General features: G+C 37.7%; 1 protein-coding gene and 1 long non-coding RNA gene across 19 annotated transcripts in view; both read right to left on the bottom strand.

The window, feature by feature from the left end:
* Window positions 1-4024: 4024 nt before the first annotated feature.
* Window positions 4025-7174, bottom strand: LOC143737069 (uncharacterized). Its single transcript, XR_013203616.1, has 3 exons — window positions 4409-7174; window positions 4246-4311; window positions 4025-4060 (listed from the first exon to the last, which is right to left on the bottom strand). It is a non-coding gene; the product is annotated as an uncharacterized LOC143737069 (long non-coding RNA).
* A 1512-nt stretch (window positions 7175-8686) lies between these two features.
* map4l (microtubule associated protein 4 like) overlaps window positions 8687-14872 on the bottom strand; it is a 59509-nt gene continuing 53323 nt past the window's right edge. For 6 of the 18 annotated variants that reach the window (XM_077227227.1, XM_077227246.1, XM_077227153.1 and 3 more), the window contains 4 exons: window positions 14683-14764; window positions 14473-14579; window positions 12339-12519; window positions 8687-11718 (listed from right to left, as the gene is read on the bottom strand). In XM_077227227.1, the coding sequence (XP_077083342.1) occupies window positions 11714-11718; window positions 12339-12519; window positions 14473-14579; window positions 14683-14764 (375 nt within the window). In that variant the 3' untranslated portion in view covers window positions 8687-11713. The remainder of the gene's footprint in view (window positions 11719-12338; window positions 12520-14472; window positions 14580-14682; window positions 14765-14872) is intronic. The other 12 variants (XM_077227240.1, XM_077227258.1, XM_077227169.1 and 9 more) reach the window with 3 other exon arrangements.

Raw genomic sequence — 14872 nt, 5'->3', positions numbered from 1 at the left:
GTAGGGGATAAGGAGATAAATAGATTAACACTACAAAACAAAGAAAAATGTAAATTAACCACAGTATTGACATTAATCTTCCTTATATTATTTGATGCAATACCTTGAGATTCATGCCTGTCTGACTGGAAGGAGGGGGATGAAGGTTGAATGGATTCTGAAGGGTTTCCACACATTGCACCAGGTTGCAGAGTGGCAGGCGGTGGGTACTTGACAGTGGAGGTAAGTTGTACAGGGGGCCTAGTGGGGCACTGGCTGGATGATGGTGGTACAGGGGGCCTAGTGGGGCACTGGCTGGATGATGGTGGTACAGAGGGCCTAGTGGGGCACTGGCTGGATGATGGTGGTACAGGGGGCCTAGTGGGGCACTGGCTGGATGATGGTGGTACAGGGGGCCTAGTGGGGCACTGGCTGGATGATGGTGGTACAGGGGGCCTAGTGGGGCACTGGCTGGATGATGGTGGTACAGAGGGCCTAGTGGGGCACTGGCTGGATGATGGTTTCACAAAACTGAGGTTTAGGGGTACCGGTGACCTAGTGAGACATGAAATAGGAGGTTGGAGGAGCTTTGCAGCAGAAGCTGGGCCACTGAGGAGAGCTGTTTGGAGAGAAGATGTGGTCAGTGTCACCCAAGAAATAATTCCAGTATATTCTTGTTCATTAAGTAAATGTATACCTTTTGTTTCAACAGCTGATACTTGCTCCATGACAGAAGAAAGGAACATTTGATCTGGGGGAATAAATGATAAATAAAACACTTGCACAAATCATTGGTGACTTGTAATTATTTCAGTTATGCTGTTTACTTACCATTTTGCATCCTCTCTGCAATGTCCTTGGAAACTGTTAGCATGACAACATTACCTTTGCTGTCTAACACATTAATGGTTATGTTGTCCATTTTGTTGTGTGTTACACAGGGTAATCCAGGTTATTTATATATCCTAAGGAACCATGGGACCATAGCCAACACCTGTTGCATTCATTATTACTAATAGTTAGCAACAAATGCAATTACCATTTTAAGTCAACCTTCAGTTTTGGCTCAACATTAATTAGCAGTGATTTCCATTGTTTTCGTGATTTAGTGATTTTAAGTAACTTTATGTATTAACCATGGTATTAACACACTTTTGAGATGTGTGTATAAGTGGTGTTTTGGACAAGATAACATATTGGATATATACTTTAGCAGTTTGACATGGGTGTTTCTGCTAATGCAAAATGATAAAAGTTACCTTTAAAAAAATATATAGGCTATATTCCCTGCTGGGTATGTTTTTTTTTTAGCAACATGATTTACATTACCCTCCACCTGAGCTCTTTTTAACATTTGAGACAAAACACCATTCATTTTCATATGCAAAAAAAAGCACATTTCTGTTGGATTTATTTTGTGATTTACACCAACTCTTTGAAAGTGAACAGAATGTTGTCCTGTTGTTAAGTTGAAGATACAGCAAGTTGTTAGCAGTTTGTTAACCACATGCAGGTGAAGTATAAACACAGCAAAATAAACTAGAGAATATGAAGAAACCATATGAACAAATGGAGGAACATGATGTAGCCTATTATGCATCATTTGTATATGAGCATACATTTATAACCACATTAGATTGTATGTTTTTAAGATTAACATTTGAGTTATTAAAAAAAGCTCATTTGAATAGGTTATGCAGCTGAATAGGCTACTGTAAAAGGTTTGTATGAAAAATAATGCCAAATAAACATACACAAACCCTATAGGCTTTTAACAATAAAGTAAATACAGTAAAACAATATTTAATAAATATGATTTATAAGATGAAGACGACATTAAAACGTAATGAACTGTTTTAAAAGTCCATATATGAGAATTTCTGGAACTGAATTCCTCGCAATAAACTTGAAACGCACGTCATCGGTGTTGTCAGTGAATCCGGCCAATCGTGGATCAGTTGTGTCGTCATCAGAACCTGTGCAGCCGCTCTTGAGAATCTGCGCTGGCTGAATCCTGCGGCTGCTCTCGCATCGCTCTCGCGGTACTTTGATAGCACACGTCACAGTCATGTGGAGTCAGCGCTGCATCAAGTCGGACAGAATTTCTAACCGGCATGCACTGCTTCAAGTCTGCCGCCGATCGGTCTGCGCAGAGCTGCATGAAGTCGAACAAGCCTGTTGACACTGCGAGGATTACTCGAAGCCTACCCTCACTTGCTCTTTCCATCCATTCTCTCAAAAAATAGGACGTTTAAATTGTATCCTGTGGTGAACAGGATGGCCGAGGGACGTGAGAGAACGGCGCGAGGCCGGTGGTGCGATTGCTAATGATCAACACCTGTGAAGCACACCACTCCAAGTACAGCTCGCTGCATCCTGCGATGGATATCCAACCCGGCCCACATCCAAGTGTGACGGCAGAAGACACACCCATCCAAGTGTGACGTCAGAAGACACACCCATCCAAGTGTGACGTCGGAAGCCTCGCCCATGTCCAATTACGGCACGTGACTCGATTTGTTGTACACATGCGCAAAATGGCGCTGCTTCCTGTCGGAAATATGTTTACGGTTGTTATCATGTTGGTTATTGGTTTATAATAAAGATGAAGTTATTTGTGTAGAGGTGTGACGCTACAGATTATTGGTGCAGTTAAATTGTGACGCTTTGGCAGGCTTGGAATGGTCTAAATCACAATCACTCCCTTAACAGCTGCATTAGACAATATACGTTACCTCTGCATTGCTCACTGGTTTTGTAAGTTAATGACATGGTAGTACAAGTAAACAATGTCCCTTAAAACGATATTTTTGTATTTTTCTTGTATTTCTGTTACAAATGGTAATCAATAATCATGGTTTTGCTGTAATAAACGTATAAGGGAGCATCTATACTTAAACTAAAACGAGTTTTTGTCACTTTCTTAATTATATGGGATCCAAACTGCACTTATAGTTATCCCTTCTAAATAAAAAAAATATATGTAAACTTTTTTTTACATTTCTTTCTATGTGGTTATAGAAATATTGCATTTTTACAACCAAATTAAGAATTCACTTATTAGTTAATGCCTGTTATAGCAAATTACTTTGAAATCAAATAATAGAACACCAGAATGGAATTTATGTAAACCTTAAATTAAAGAACCAATGGTGAAACTCGAAAAATTAGAATATCGTGCAAAATTTAATTTTTTCAGTAATTCAACTAAAAGCTGACACTAATATATAATATAGACTCATTACATGCAAAGTGAGATATTTCAAGACTTTATGCGTTATGAATTGGATGATTATGGCTTACAGCTATGTTGAATTACTGAAATAAATGAACTTTAGCACAATATTCTAATACATAAAAAACAGTTAATCTCTCGCTTCCCCTTCTGTTCAGGTTTTATGAGTTTAACATATCAAAATATCATCATAGTTCAAAATATCTTGGTCATAAGTTAATTTTTTAATTTATTATTTTGTGTTAATACATCGTTTACACACATGGGTCTAAAATGACCCATCTATGCAAGTGTGATAACTTTTTGTTAAAATAACCAATGTCACAGTTGTTCAGAGCAACACATTCACTATACTACTTAAAATCAATAGTATATTCCTGAACAATCGGAGGCTGCAGCTTTACAGGTTAGTTTGTACATAGATAGTTCGAAAGACATTTAATCTCAGGAGCATTTTTATAAAATGTGTTTTTTTATTCAAAATGCATCAGAGGCATTTTGAAAAATTTAAATTTACACAAAACAAATAAAAAATGTATATCAATCTTTAAACAACTGAAAAAGTGGAGTGAGTCTTAGTTTCTTGAATTATACTGTATATTGATTAACCTCCTTAAGTTTAACTAATTTGCGCATTATCAGGTAAAATAACGATGGAATCAGCATATGCAGTCACTAAATGATATGGCCAGATATCAGAAGGCAAAACTTGAGAATGATTGAAGCATGAATTTATTTATATATACACATGTACTTATATTATACGAAAGAACAAAATTATTTGTGCTAGAACAAAAGCACCAAACAGATCCTCGTTTCCACCAGTTGCTGCAAGAATGGCTTCAACTCTGAGAGAGAGAGAGAGAAATAGAAATTTGTTTAACATGTTCAACTGAAATATATATTTCTGATTTAACACTTAACACTTATGAAATGTTGGAGTTGTAGAGAGAGAAAGTCAAATAGAATATTCATGTTACTGACGTCTAATTTCCAAACTCCAAATGTGTAAATGTAAGAGCAACACCCACCAATTGAATGATCTCCCTTCTTTCCTCAATTGTTTGTCAATTTGTCGGTTAAAATCTTCCACTTCACTGTAATGGTTATCAGAGAACAGTCACTGTTGTGTTAACAGAAATATCAGTAACAAAAGGGTGCATTGTGCAAAAATAATTAATAATCTACTCTGACCTGCAATGATAATCCGGACCAGAAAGGAAGACCTGCTCAGCCTCCTGTAAGGAATTATCCCGGAGGACAGCCAGGGCATTTATGATGGCCTATGAAAAACGTTAATATAAATATACAATAATATCACTCATATTCTTTACAAGCAGAATAAGATTTACAGGATGTAACGTCACACATAAGCACTGAAATAATATATTTTTCATATTTACCCTTATTATAATCCAAATAACAACATGAAATTGTTGATATAATAATGCAGTTAGTATAGTATAATAGTAATAGTATACAAAACACGTTACTGATACGAAATTCACTCAGCCAAATGTAACACACAACTCAGTTTAGAGACATCACAGGGGAGTTAAATGACCAAATATGTAAGTTGAAGATAATTCATAGCTCTAAAACAACATCATCAAACCTTATTGATTCGAATTACATCGATATTTTGACAATTTATTACATATCGCGGGCTTTCGAGCTGATTGCGGAGCAGGCATGCTAGTCAAGTGATCAGCCGCACCGCACTGACCTCATTACAAACTATTATTAAAGTGATAAGAGCTGCTTTCAACAGGTAACATCTCATTCTCATACAACTCATTCGTATTATGTTGAAGAGTGTTTATACTAAAACCGCAAGTGTGTTTTGTGCATTTTGTTTTGCAGTTACCATCGTCTTCTACTCTTCTCTTCTCGATGCTTCTTCCTGTTTTTAAATGTTAACGTTAATGAGAATGTGTCCAATTTGGGCATGGGCGTTGTGGCTTCTGACGTCACAGTTGGATGTGGCCGGTTGGACAGGCGAGAGTAGGCGGCTGCAGTGAGGGGAGGTGTGAAAAAAGCGCAGGCAAGCCGGACATTTCTCTCTCCTCGTAGTGGATCTGGCACCTGCGAGATCAAAGACGGATCGCGGGATTCACGCTCGTGCAGTTGCTAATAAACTGTATGTCTAAGTTCTGTTGCTTTATATGAAAATAAATATAGCCTAATGAACAAGACACTCAAAGTAGCCTACTTGTTATTTAATTCCATTCCAAATATATTTATCAATAATTTTTCCTTAAAGGTGCATGTGATTCTCTTTTTTTGTCCATTTTTTCAAAATATCTTGAAATCCTATTTCTAACTCACTTACAGCCACTGAGTTAGAAGCACTGAAATTAAAATTAAGCAATTTAATGAGATTAAGTTTAATGCGGACTGACAACAGAACCGGAATAGAATACAATGCTGAATAAAGTCGTCGTTTTTGTTATTTTTGGAACAAAATGTATTTTCGATGCTTCAAAAAATTCTACCTAACCCCCTGAGGTCACATGGACTACTTTGATGATGTCTTTATTGCCTTTCTGGACAAGGAAAGTATGCCATACATAGATTTTCAATGGAGGGACAAAAAGCTCTCGGACTGAATCTAAAATATCTTAAACTGTGTTCCGAAGATGAACGGAGGTCTTACGGGCTTGGAACGACATGAGGGTGAGTCATTAATGACATAATTTTCATTTTTGGGTGAACTAACCCTTTAATGACCGTTAAAGCAAGACTATATAAACAAAAAAACACAGCCACTATCCAAAAGTGGCAATTATAGGATAATATAAAGTCGCAATTAAGTGACTTTATATCTCGCAATTCTGACTTTATAACACGCAATTGCGACTTTATATCACTTTATATCACGCAATTCTGACTTTATATCTCGCAATTCTGACATTATAACACACAATTGCGACTTTATTTCACGCAATTCTGACTTTATATCTATACCCAAATATAAACCCAAATCTCGCTCTCTGTGCTGCACATGTTACGGAGGAAAGCTTCCACAATCTTCGCGAGCTCAATGCAGGATTCGCACATCGGCTTGTTCTGAAAGATGGAGCAGTTCCAACTTTAAAAACAGAAGCTTTTGTTTACGGGCCACAACCTGTAAGTATGATTTATTTTTCGTCAATGTGTTTTCCTGTAATAGTTCGTATTGTTAATTGTACGTTGTAGCAAGGAAGTAAACAAATGACAACACTGTTGGCTGGTTTAAATGCTCATTCCTAGTTTTAACGTTATCCGACAAACACCTAACGTTACAAACTTTTTTTTAATCTCAACAGCGAACTTGGAATTAGTGTAAATTATTCTTTGATTAGAGCTTTTATGTTTATCTACATGCTTGTTTATCTGCGGGCATGCTATAAACATGGTTCTGTGAGTTTGATTTAGCTACTGTAGTAAATCCGATGTTCAGTGTTCGTTTTGGGTTAATAGTTCTGTCGACAGATATTTGTCTACAATCGTTCTAAAAATACAAAAGTAACGGTGGCATACAGTCAGAAACGCTCCAGAAAATCCCTTTGAGGACTGTAGTATAATTTGTTAGAACGATTATATGAAATTCTTGTTTATGAAGCTTATTTTTTTGTAATTCTATAATAATTAGTACAATTAAATAACAGCGTATCTAAAAAGTAATGAGAGAACAACAAAAAACAAACCTTTCTTAAACGTCGTTTAACAGCCGTTCTTGAACAGGTTCTGCTAGATCATCTTCACTAACGTTTCCCGGTGTCCGATTGGTTTTATTGACGCCATTGTTTATAATACACCAAAGCACAAAGTACCGGTAAAGGTACGGGGCGTGACGTTTCCGGAAAACGTGCACTAGATGGTTAGCGAATCACAACACACTGGGCCACCTAACCAATCTGAACCCATTGCGTAGTTTTAAGGGGCTGGCTTCATAGAACCAGGAAACCATCAGACCGTTTTTACCATAGACATCATATAGATAGACGCCCATATCGACCGCTACTGCCTATTGGCGCGGACGAGCCCCGGGGCCGCCATCTTAAACCGGTCACCCGCTCCGCTCAGTGTAATCTGTTTGGCAGGTGCAATGAGCTGTCAGCGCATTTAATTAATCATATCTCACTGAATACCGAACTGATTTTCACGCAGGTTTTTTTGCTGCAAAGGTCATACACGTAGCTACGATACAGGACACATTGAATATTTTGTTCACAAAATACAACCAATAGTACGGTAATGTTAAATGTTAAATCTTACTTGTGAAAAGTAATCCCCGAGTGATGGTCCGCAGATTTGAGCAGGAATATGCTGCTGCTATGCAACGCAAATAGGAGTTAGTCAATGACCGGTTTAAGATGGCGGCCGCATTTGTTGCGCCACAGCGGCCAATTGGGCATCTTGTCTCTATGATATCTATGGTTTTTACAAGGAGGGGCAGAGCAGTGTAGAATAAAGGTAAAATATATGAAAAATAATGCAATTTTTAAAAAACGAAGCATGAACACATATTACAGTGCACCCCACAAACACAAACAAGCCTTCGAAAAATGCGTTTTACCACCTCTTTATAAGAACAATACATCACGGTTGTTTAAACCAATGAGCAGCTGTGTCACGAGAAACTCGTTTCCATTGGTCGTTTCCCATCTTGCTTTTGATCAGCAGTCAGTGGAGAGCAACTGCGCCCGACTGCAGAATCTGACACATCCGCCTTGCAGTCGCGAGAGTTTTTTGACATAGGTCAGCATGACATCCGAGCAAGGTGGACCGCACTCCGACACATTTCTAACCGGCATGCATCTCGCGCTGATTACCGGTGATCGGTTCTGCGCAGATTTTTCTCATCTCAAACAAGCCTATTGTATGTGTCTAAATTATACATTTTTCTTTTATGCCAAAAATCATTAGGATATTAAGTAAAGGTCATGTTCCATTAAGATATTTTGTAAATTTCCTACGGTAAATATATAAAACATTTATTTTTGTGAGTGAATGCTGAACATCCGTGAACATAAATGGACAACTCTGACGATTTTCTCAATGTTTCGATTTTTTGCACCCTCAGAATCCAGATTTTCAAATAGTTGTATCTCGGTCAAATATTGTCATATCCTAACAATACATCAATGGAAACTTATTTTTTCAGCTTTCAGATGATGCATGAATCTCAATTTCAAAAAATGTACCTACGTGTCTGGTTTTGTGGTCCAGGTTCACATAATAGATGATTTGTTAATTTCATTTATAGATTACACTTTAAATAACACATTTACAATTGGTTTGTAAAATTAGTTTTTGTTGCATTCCCTTTGACCGTATGGCGTTTCGAGCGCGCCGAAACGGAGAATCATTTTGCGATGCAATGGGTTTGCTCAGTTTTCGAAAAGCTCCGTTTATCCCATCACTGTAGGCTATGCCTCAATGGAAACAACATGCCATCAACAACAACAATAAGTAAATACGCACCCATGTTGCTTGACTTTTTATTTATTCATGATTAAATATCCACATCACTAGTTAACAATTAATCACAATTATTTCTTTCATACCAAAAAACAAAAAAATCTTAAATAAGAGGGGAGACAGTAAATCAAATCAAGGACCATGTCTGTAGTCCATGTTGTAAGCATGCTCTTTTGTTGTGTTCAATGGGTAGTACATACACATTGTGAGTCCTAACAGACACACTAGGGAGCTCGTTTGCTGCCTAACTTTGGAGTGCTCTATCTACTTTTAAACATGCCGATTAGCCTACCAGTGACAGCTAGTCTCATACAGATGTGCAGCATGGATATCCAAACAACATTCAAGGTCTATGTGTCAGGTGCAGTTTTGTGAGAGGAAACATTGTTCCTGTGGTTACTGATTAGCTCTAACCTTTCACCCCACTGTTTGCATCCTGTCTCAGGCTACTCAAGTCATTACCAGAATTATGTGCCTTATCTATAGCCTACAGAAGGACATCCTCAGAGTCCTTTGAGTTGTTCGGTCCAAAGTCAAAATCACACTCCTCCCCCTTCTATTGATTACACTGTATTTAGTATGTGACCAGTGATGACAAAGAGAAAAAGTTACACACATAATAAATATGCTTTGCTTCCTGAATACATAACATTTTAAAAACATTCTTGTTTGCCAGCCCTTTTTTTAAAGAAAAAAAGGCAGTCTCACTTAACAATAAAATACTATCTGGAGAAATATTCATAGATGCAAAATCTTCACTTTGCTTCTCTATACAACCCAATCAAGAAGTGTTTTCCCTCTGTGGGGTATAAAGTGTGAAACGTGTATTTACAAAACTGCTTTGAGCAGACTTGTGAGGGGACATGAGAAGTGTACTAACACAGTGAGAGTGTTCATTCAATATGGAAAGGACAAAATAGAGCTGTCTGAAGGCATGAAAGGTTAGGATCACTGTATCAAGAGTACAACACTGAAGTTTACTGGCACAGCCCCTGAACACTAATCACAAAAGGAACTACAGACAGGACCGTTTGGCCAAGCGCAACTGCTCTACGCTAAGCACACTGGCTCACACTTGTACAAACTGTATTTACAGAATGCTATATGTGACACTGGTACATGTTATGTATTTCTGAGTAACTTTGGCTCTTTTACATGGGACACAATTTAGGAAGAAGTGCTCAGTCAATCATATCGCTCTCTTTGTTGTATAAAACATCCATCATAAAGTGCATTTTAAATGCTCGTGAGCTAATTATTTAATAAGATATTTGCATAATTTAATACTTCCTGGTCTCCATTATTCAGTTTTAAATGGGACTTTCTATGATGTTACAACATTACCACCATAAATTATCTGCCATGACATCACAGTAAAATACCAGGAAAAAATGTCACAACATGTAGTGAATCAAACCCTGTATACAAACATAACCTTTAAACCAACAACAGCAACTTTTTTATTTTCTTTACAGCCATTGTGGAGCCAAAGATATCTAGAGTAATAATTACTACCAAATAAGTGCCCACAAATTCACTGTTAACAGTGTCACTAGTCATGAGCTTAAAAAAAAAGCATCCCTACAATAGTAGGTTTAGAGAGTTTAAAACTATGATATTTGACTACTCTGTGAACAATACATCACTTGGTAAAAAACAAAAACAAATTGCATCTCCTACTATGTTTGATTAAATAGTAATTTCTAAACAACAATTTATCAATTGCCATTGAATAAATTATAGGGAAATGCACTGCATTGCAATGCTCAGTTAGGATACATTTACTGTTAATGTAATGGGCCCTCCCACATGCCAGTTTATATGTTCAGTGCAAAAGTCTTCTACTTTTTGAACTTGGAAGAACGATACTTAATTCAAGGTGAGGGCTGATTTGGACCTTTGAGCAGATAATCATGACCTGTGTACAGAGTGTAAACATATCCATTCTAACTTTCTTTATCCATCTATATTCCTTTCCATCCTGTCTGTTTAGCTTGCGTGCCACTGTTCCTCTTACTGTATCATGCTGTAGTTTATGTGTGTCCTGTATCCTATTAGTTGACTAGATGCTTTGAGGGAAATGGAAAGTGGAAGATGTAATTAGATGGTTAGACATCATAATGATACAGCTCATTGTTACAGTAATTTACGATTAACACGATACAGCAAACTCATTGAAGATGTAAATATGCTATTGTTTGAACAGCCTATATGTTTCAAATGATTAAGTGCTCATTTAAATACTAGGGGAGACCAGGGTTTATAATTTGTGTGAGGTGGACAAGGTCAGAGGAGCAAAGGAAGCAGATGGATGGATGGCGACTGGTTCGTCCCTTTTGACTGGGATTTAAGACAGCCCCACATACTAACAATACAAGGAGCTTAACTGCCATAAAACGATGTAATAAGCTACATCTCGAGTGAGTTCTGGGGTTCCCATTGGAGAACATATACTGCCAAACAGATACAGACAGAAAAGAGGGTATTGCATCTAAATTTAAGTCCGTTTAAGGGACAACACAGGCTTGGAGGAAAGAAACTTGTTGTTGACGGGCTAAATGCTGTGGTTTTAACAAAGATGACACAAAGAGCTATGCAGCTGGACAATCATCCAACCATCTCCAAACTTCTGGAGACTTCATCTCAAATCTAGCCTCAAACCAATCCCTGCGTTCGAACAGCAGCACTGTAAATTAAGTAATTCCCAAAACATGATCTCATAGGTGCTTTCCCAGCAAGGAATAAAGAAAGAAAACTGAAAACAAGAGAAGAAGCTAATGAGAAGATGGGTTTAAAAGGGACAAGCTGTGTTGAAATGCCCTTCTCCTGCTGGTTTGCACAGATCTCATGGCTGAGTGAATGGCATAAGCTGGGTTGAGTGTGAGGACATGGTGGACCCCAGAGAAACACTGAGAGAGGTGCTGCGATGTGGGTAGGGGTGGCTGCCACTCGGGGGGGGGGGACCAGGAGATGATTTTAGCGTCGTGGTCCGTGCGAGCTCGTGCGTTCTCGCGGAAGTTCAGCTTGTAGGGCTCAGTCTGGAGGCAAAGAAATATATCAAAAAGGTAAAAACTAAATAGATATTGGGAGGGGAAAATCCCCACAAATAGCAGGGCACAGTTTTGTACGTCGCAATAAATTTGTCAACTTTTCCTTCCTAACCTAATCTGTTCCCAGTATAAACAAGGCTTGTGCGGCACTCAGAAGTGAACTTAGAATGTCTTTTAAATTTCAGTTTAGTTCTTGAATTTGAATTGGGGTAAGAAAACAGGATTGGTAATCGAATTGAAAATCTTGTTTGAATTTTTTTTGATAAAATATTATAAAAAGTCATTGTAAATGACAGAACATTAAAAATATATATTTTAAAATTTGTGACATTTTTTTACACCAGGTTTTAAAAACTCTTCATTTGAATATATGAATGCATTACCTGTGAAGTTCTTGAATTGTAATTCAGTAAATTCTTCATCCTGTCATTCCAAATAAAATTTCAGTTCAATTTCCTGTGTGATGTGGCCAATTCAATTCAAATTCCAACTCAAGAATTGAAAGGGAGACAATTCTTGAATTCTTATAGCCACAATATAATATGTCTTTCCATTTTTCCCTGTATAATGTCTCATATAAGGGCTGAATCTGCCAAATTTGCACTTACTTGTCCCAGGGATGCGCTTGTCCAGGCCCTGGGAGTCCCGGGGCCCTTCTCCCAAAGAAGGTACGGGAGTAGAAGAGTTCTCTTTCAGCCCATTCTCTTTTGCCCCATTGCCTGCCTGCAAGGGTGGGGAGACGGCAGGGGGAGATGGACTTCCCTCAGATTTCTGCTGAACCCCCTCAGCCTGGAAACACATTGCAAATGCAAGGTCAAAAAATAGAAAGGAGACAAAGATGCATTTATCGGTGTGTGTGCAAGAATGTAAGGAACATATATGATATGAAACACAAATGCATATATGAAACATAAAATCCATTGTGTTAACCCTTAACAGCTGTGTTAAGAGTGAATCAATTTAACAAAAATGTATATACTTTTTGCGCTGAACAAGTACACAAGTTACACAGCTGTTCAAACGTTTTGGGTAGGTATGATTTTTTCCCCCATGTTTTTGAAAAAGGTCTCATGCATTTATTTTATCAAAAATACAATAAACACTAATATTCTCTGCTGAAAAATCCAGCATAAACCAGGATGAATTCCATGCTGGTCCAGGCTGGTTTATGCGTGTGTGTGTGCTGGTTTATAGCTGGTTAGTGCTGGTTTAGCTGGTGGACCAGCATAGTCATTCAACATTTTAAATGATCAATGGATTTATCTCCTGTTTCAAAGGATCGTTACAGAAATCAGATAAAAAAAGTTAAAAAGAGCTTGTGTACATTGCAAAACAAAAACATTTAGAGATACGAAAACAAAGAAAAGTGTAAATTAACGGCATAATAATAAACAGTTTGTTAAATAACATGGGCTTTGAGAAGAGTTCTTTCAATAGGGCAGTTAATAGCAACTTGACAATGAAAATGTTTTCATGGACTTTCAAAGTCGTTCATGCTTATTTGGGAACTCATGTGTCACAATCCAGCTGTTAAGTCACTGATTCCAAAAAGTGTGCATAGTAAAAGGTATGTTATTGCAGACAGGAGCATGAAATATTGTAGACAACAGTGATACCATGCACTTTCATCAATTGCTAAAAGATAATTAATTTGAACAAAGTCAAGGGCCAAGTGCCCAAATAAAGGATGTTGTTACTAATGGTCATCACTTGTAGAGTGAATCTATTTTATTTCACTAACTGCTACACTGCTTCAGTGTTCCTGAGCAGTGAAAGTTTAACGCTGATGATTTTGCTCTGTCAATAAACTTGTAACCTACATAATGTGTTTTTCTTTATTAAATAATTTATTAAAGTTAATTGGAAAATTGCCTTGGTCTTTATTTAACTATGAACACACACTAAAAAACGTGATATGCAACATATACACAAGTTATGTTGTGGTTTTCATATGCTAGATATGAAAAACTGCATATTTCATATGCTAAGATATCATATGCTGGTCCAACAGCACAGCAGCATTCCAAGCTGGTCCCAGAATCCAAAACATACATTAAGCGGGTCCACCAGCACACCCGCTTCCCATGATGGGAACCAGCAAATCATCAACCAGCATCCCATGCTGGGAACCAGCAAACAGCCTCCCATGCTGGTCCCAGCATGCAAAACACACCTTATGCTGGTGATCAGCACTGCAGGACTTTTCAACATAAGCCAAAACATTATAACCAGTCACAGGTGAAGTGAATATCATTGATCATCTCCTAACAAGGCCACATATTAAGGTCATTAAAACAGTAATTCACTAGGCAATATCAAATAACATGCAGACAGACTAAATGAGTGGTACTCGGCCATGTGAGGTGCCATAAACCTGACCACACTTCCATATGCTGAGGGGGTCGAATCTACTTACAAATTGTCTTGCTTAAATTCTCTTTTCCATGTGGATAAGGAATTATATTATACATTGGTTGTTATGCTCGCCCTTTACTGGGCATATTTAATATGGTCTGTAAAGTATTATATTACCCTGCATGTGTTTGTGGTGCATATTGGACCACATCATGTGTATATGGCATTGGTGTGCAGTACAATAAATAATTTCTCTGGTATTACTAATTATTAATTGAAGGTAGGTACTTTACTTGCTTTTGAAAGAACCCCATGAAAATGTAATATCAATAACGAAAGAGGGATGCACATTCCTAATATGTAGTATCCTCTATTATTTATGACCACCTTTACATTGTTACTTCCTGGTTCATGGCCTACATTGTCCAGTGATCCCACTTTGGCCTTGGCATTGACATTCACCTTATGGGATTCAATCTTCACATCACCACCACCTGAGAGAGATCAATCATCATTCACATGGCTATTTATTGCATGTACTCACAATGAGATTGCATTCACAGTAATAGGCATCATTAAAATCGATCCATCCCATACCTGGCTTGTGCTTCATGTTGTCCTTGGATCCACATTTTGCGGTCACTTTGCTCAAGTCAACCTTTTTATTTAAAATCTGAACCTGGAGACCATGAGTAAAGAGTTGCTAGATTGAAGTGTCATTTGTTTCTTATGATAGATGTCTTTAGAGGAAAGTCAATCTAACTCATTGTAAACTAATCTGGTTATA

Source organism: Siphateles boraxobius, unplaced genomic scaffold (assembly GCF_051911475.1).
Source record: "Siphateles boraxobius isolate OS27281-9 unplaced genomic scaffold, OSU_SipBor_1 1, whole genome shotgun sequence".
NCBI classification, from domain to species: Eukaryota; Metazoa; Chordata; class Actinopteri; order Cypriniformes; family Leuciscidae; genus Siphateles; species Siphateles boraxobius.
This window is presented reverse-complemented; position numbering and strand designations above follow the sequence as displayed.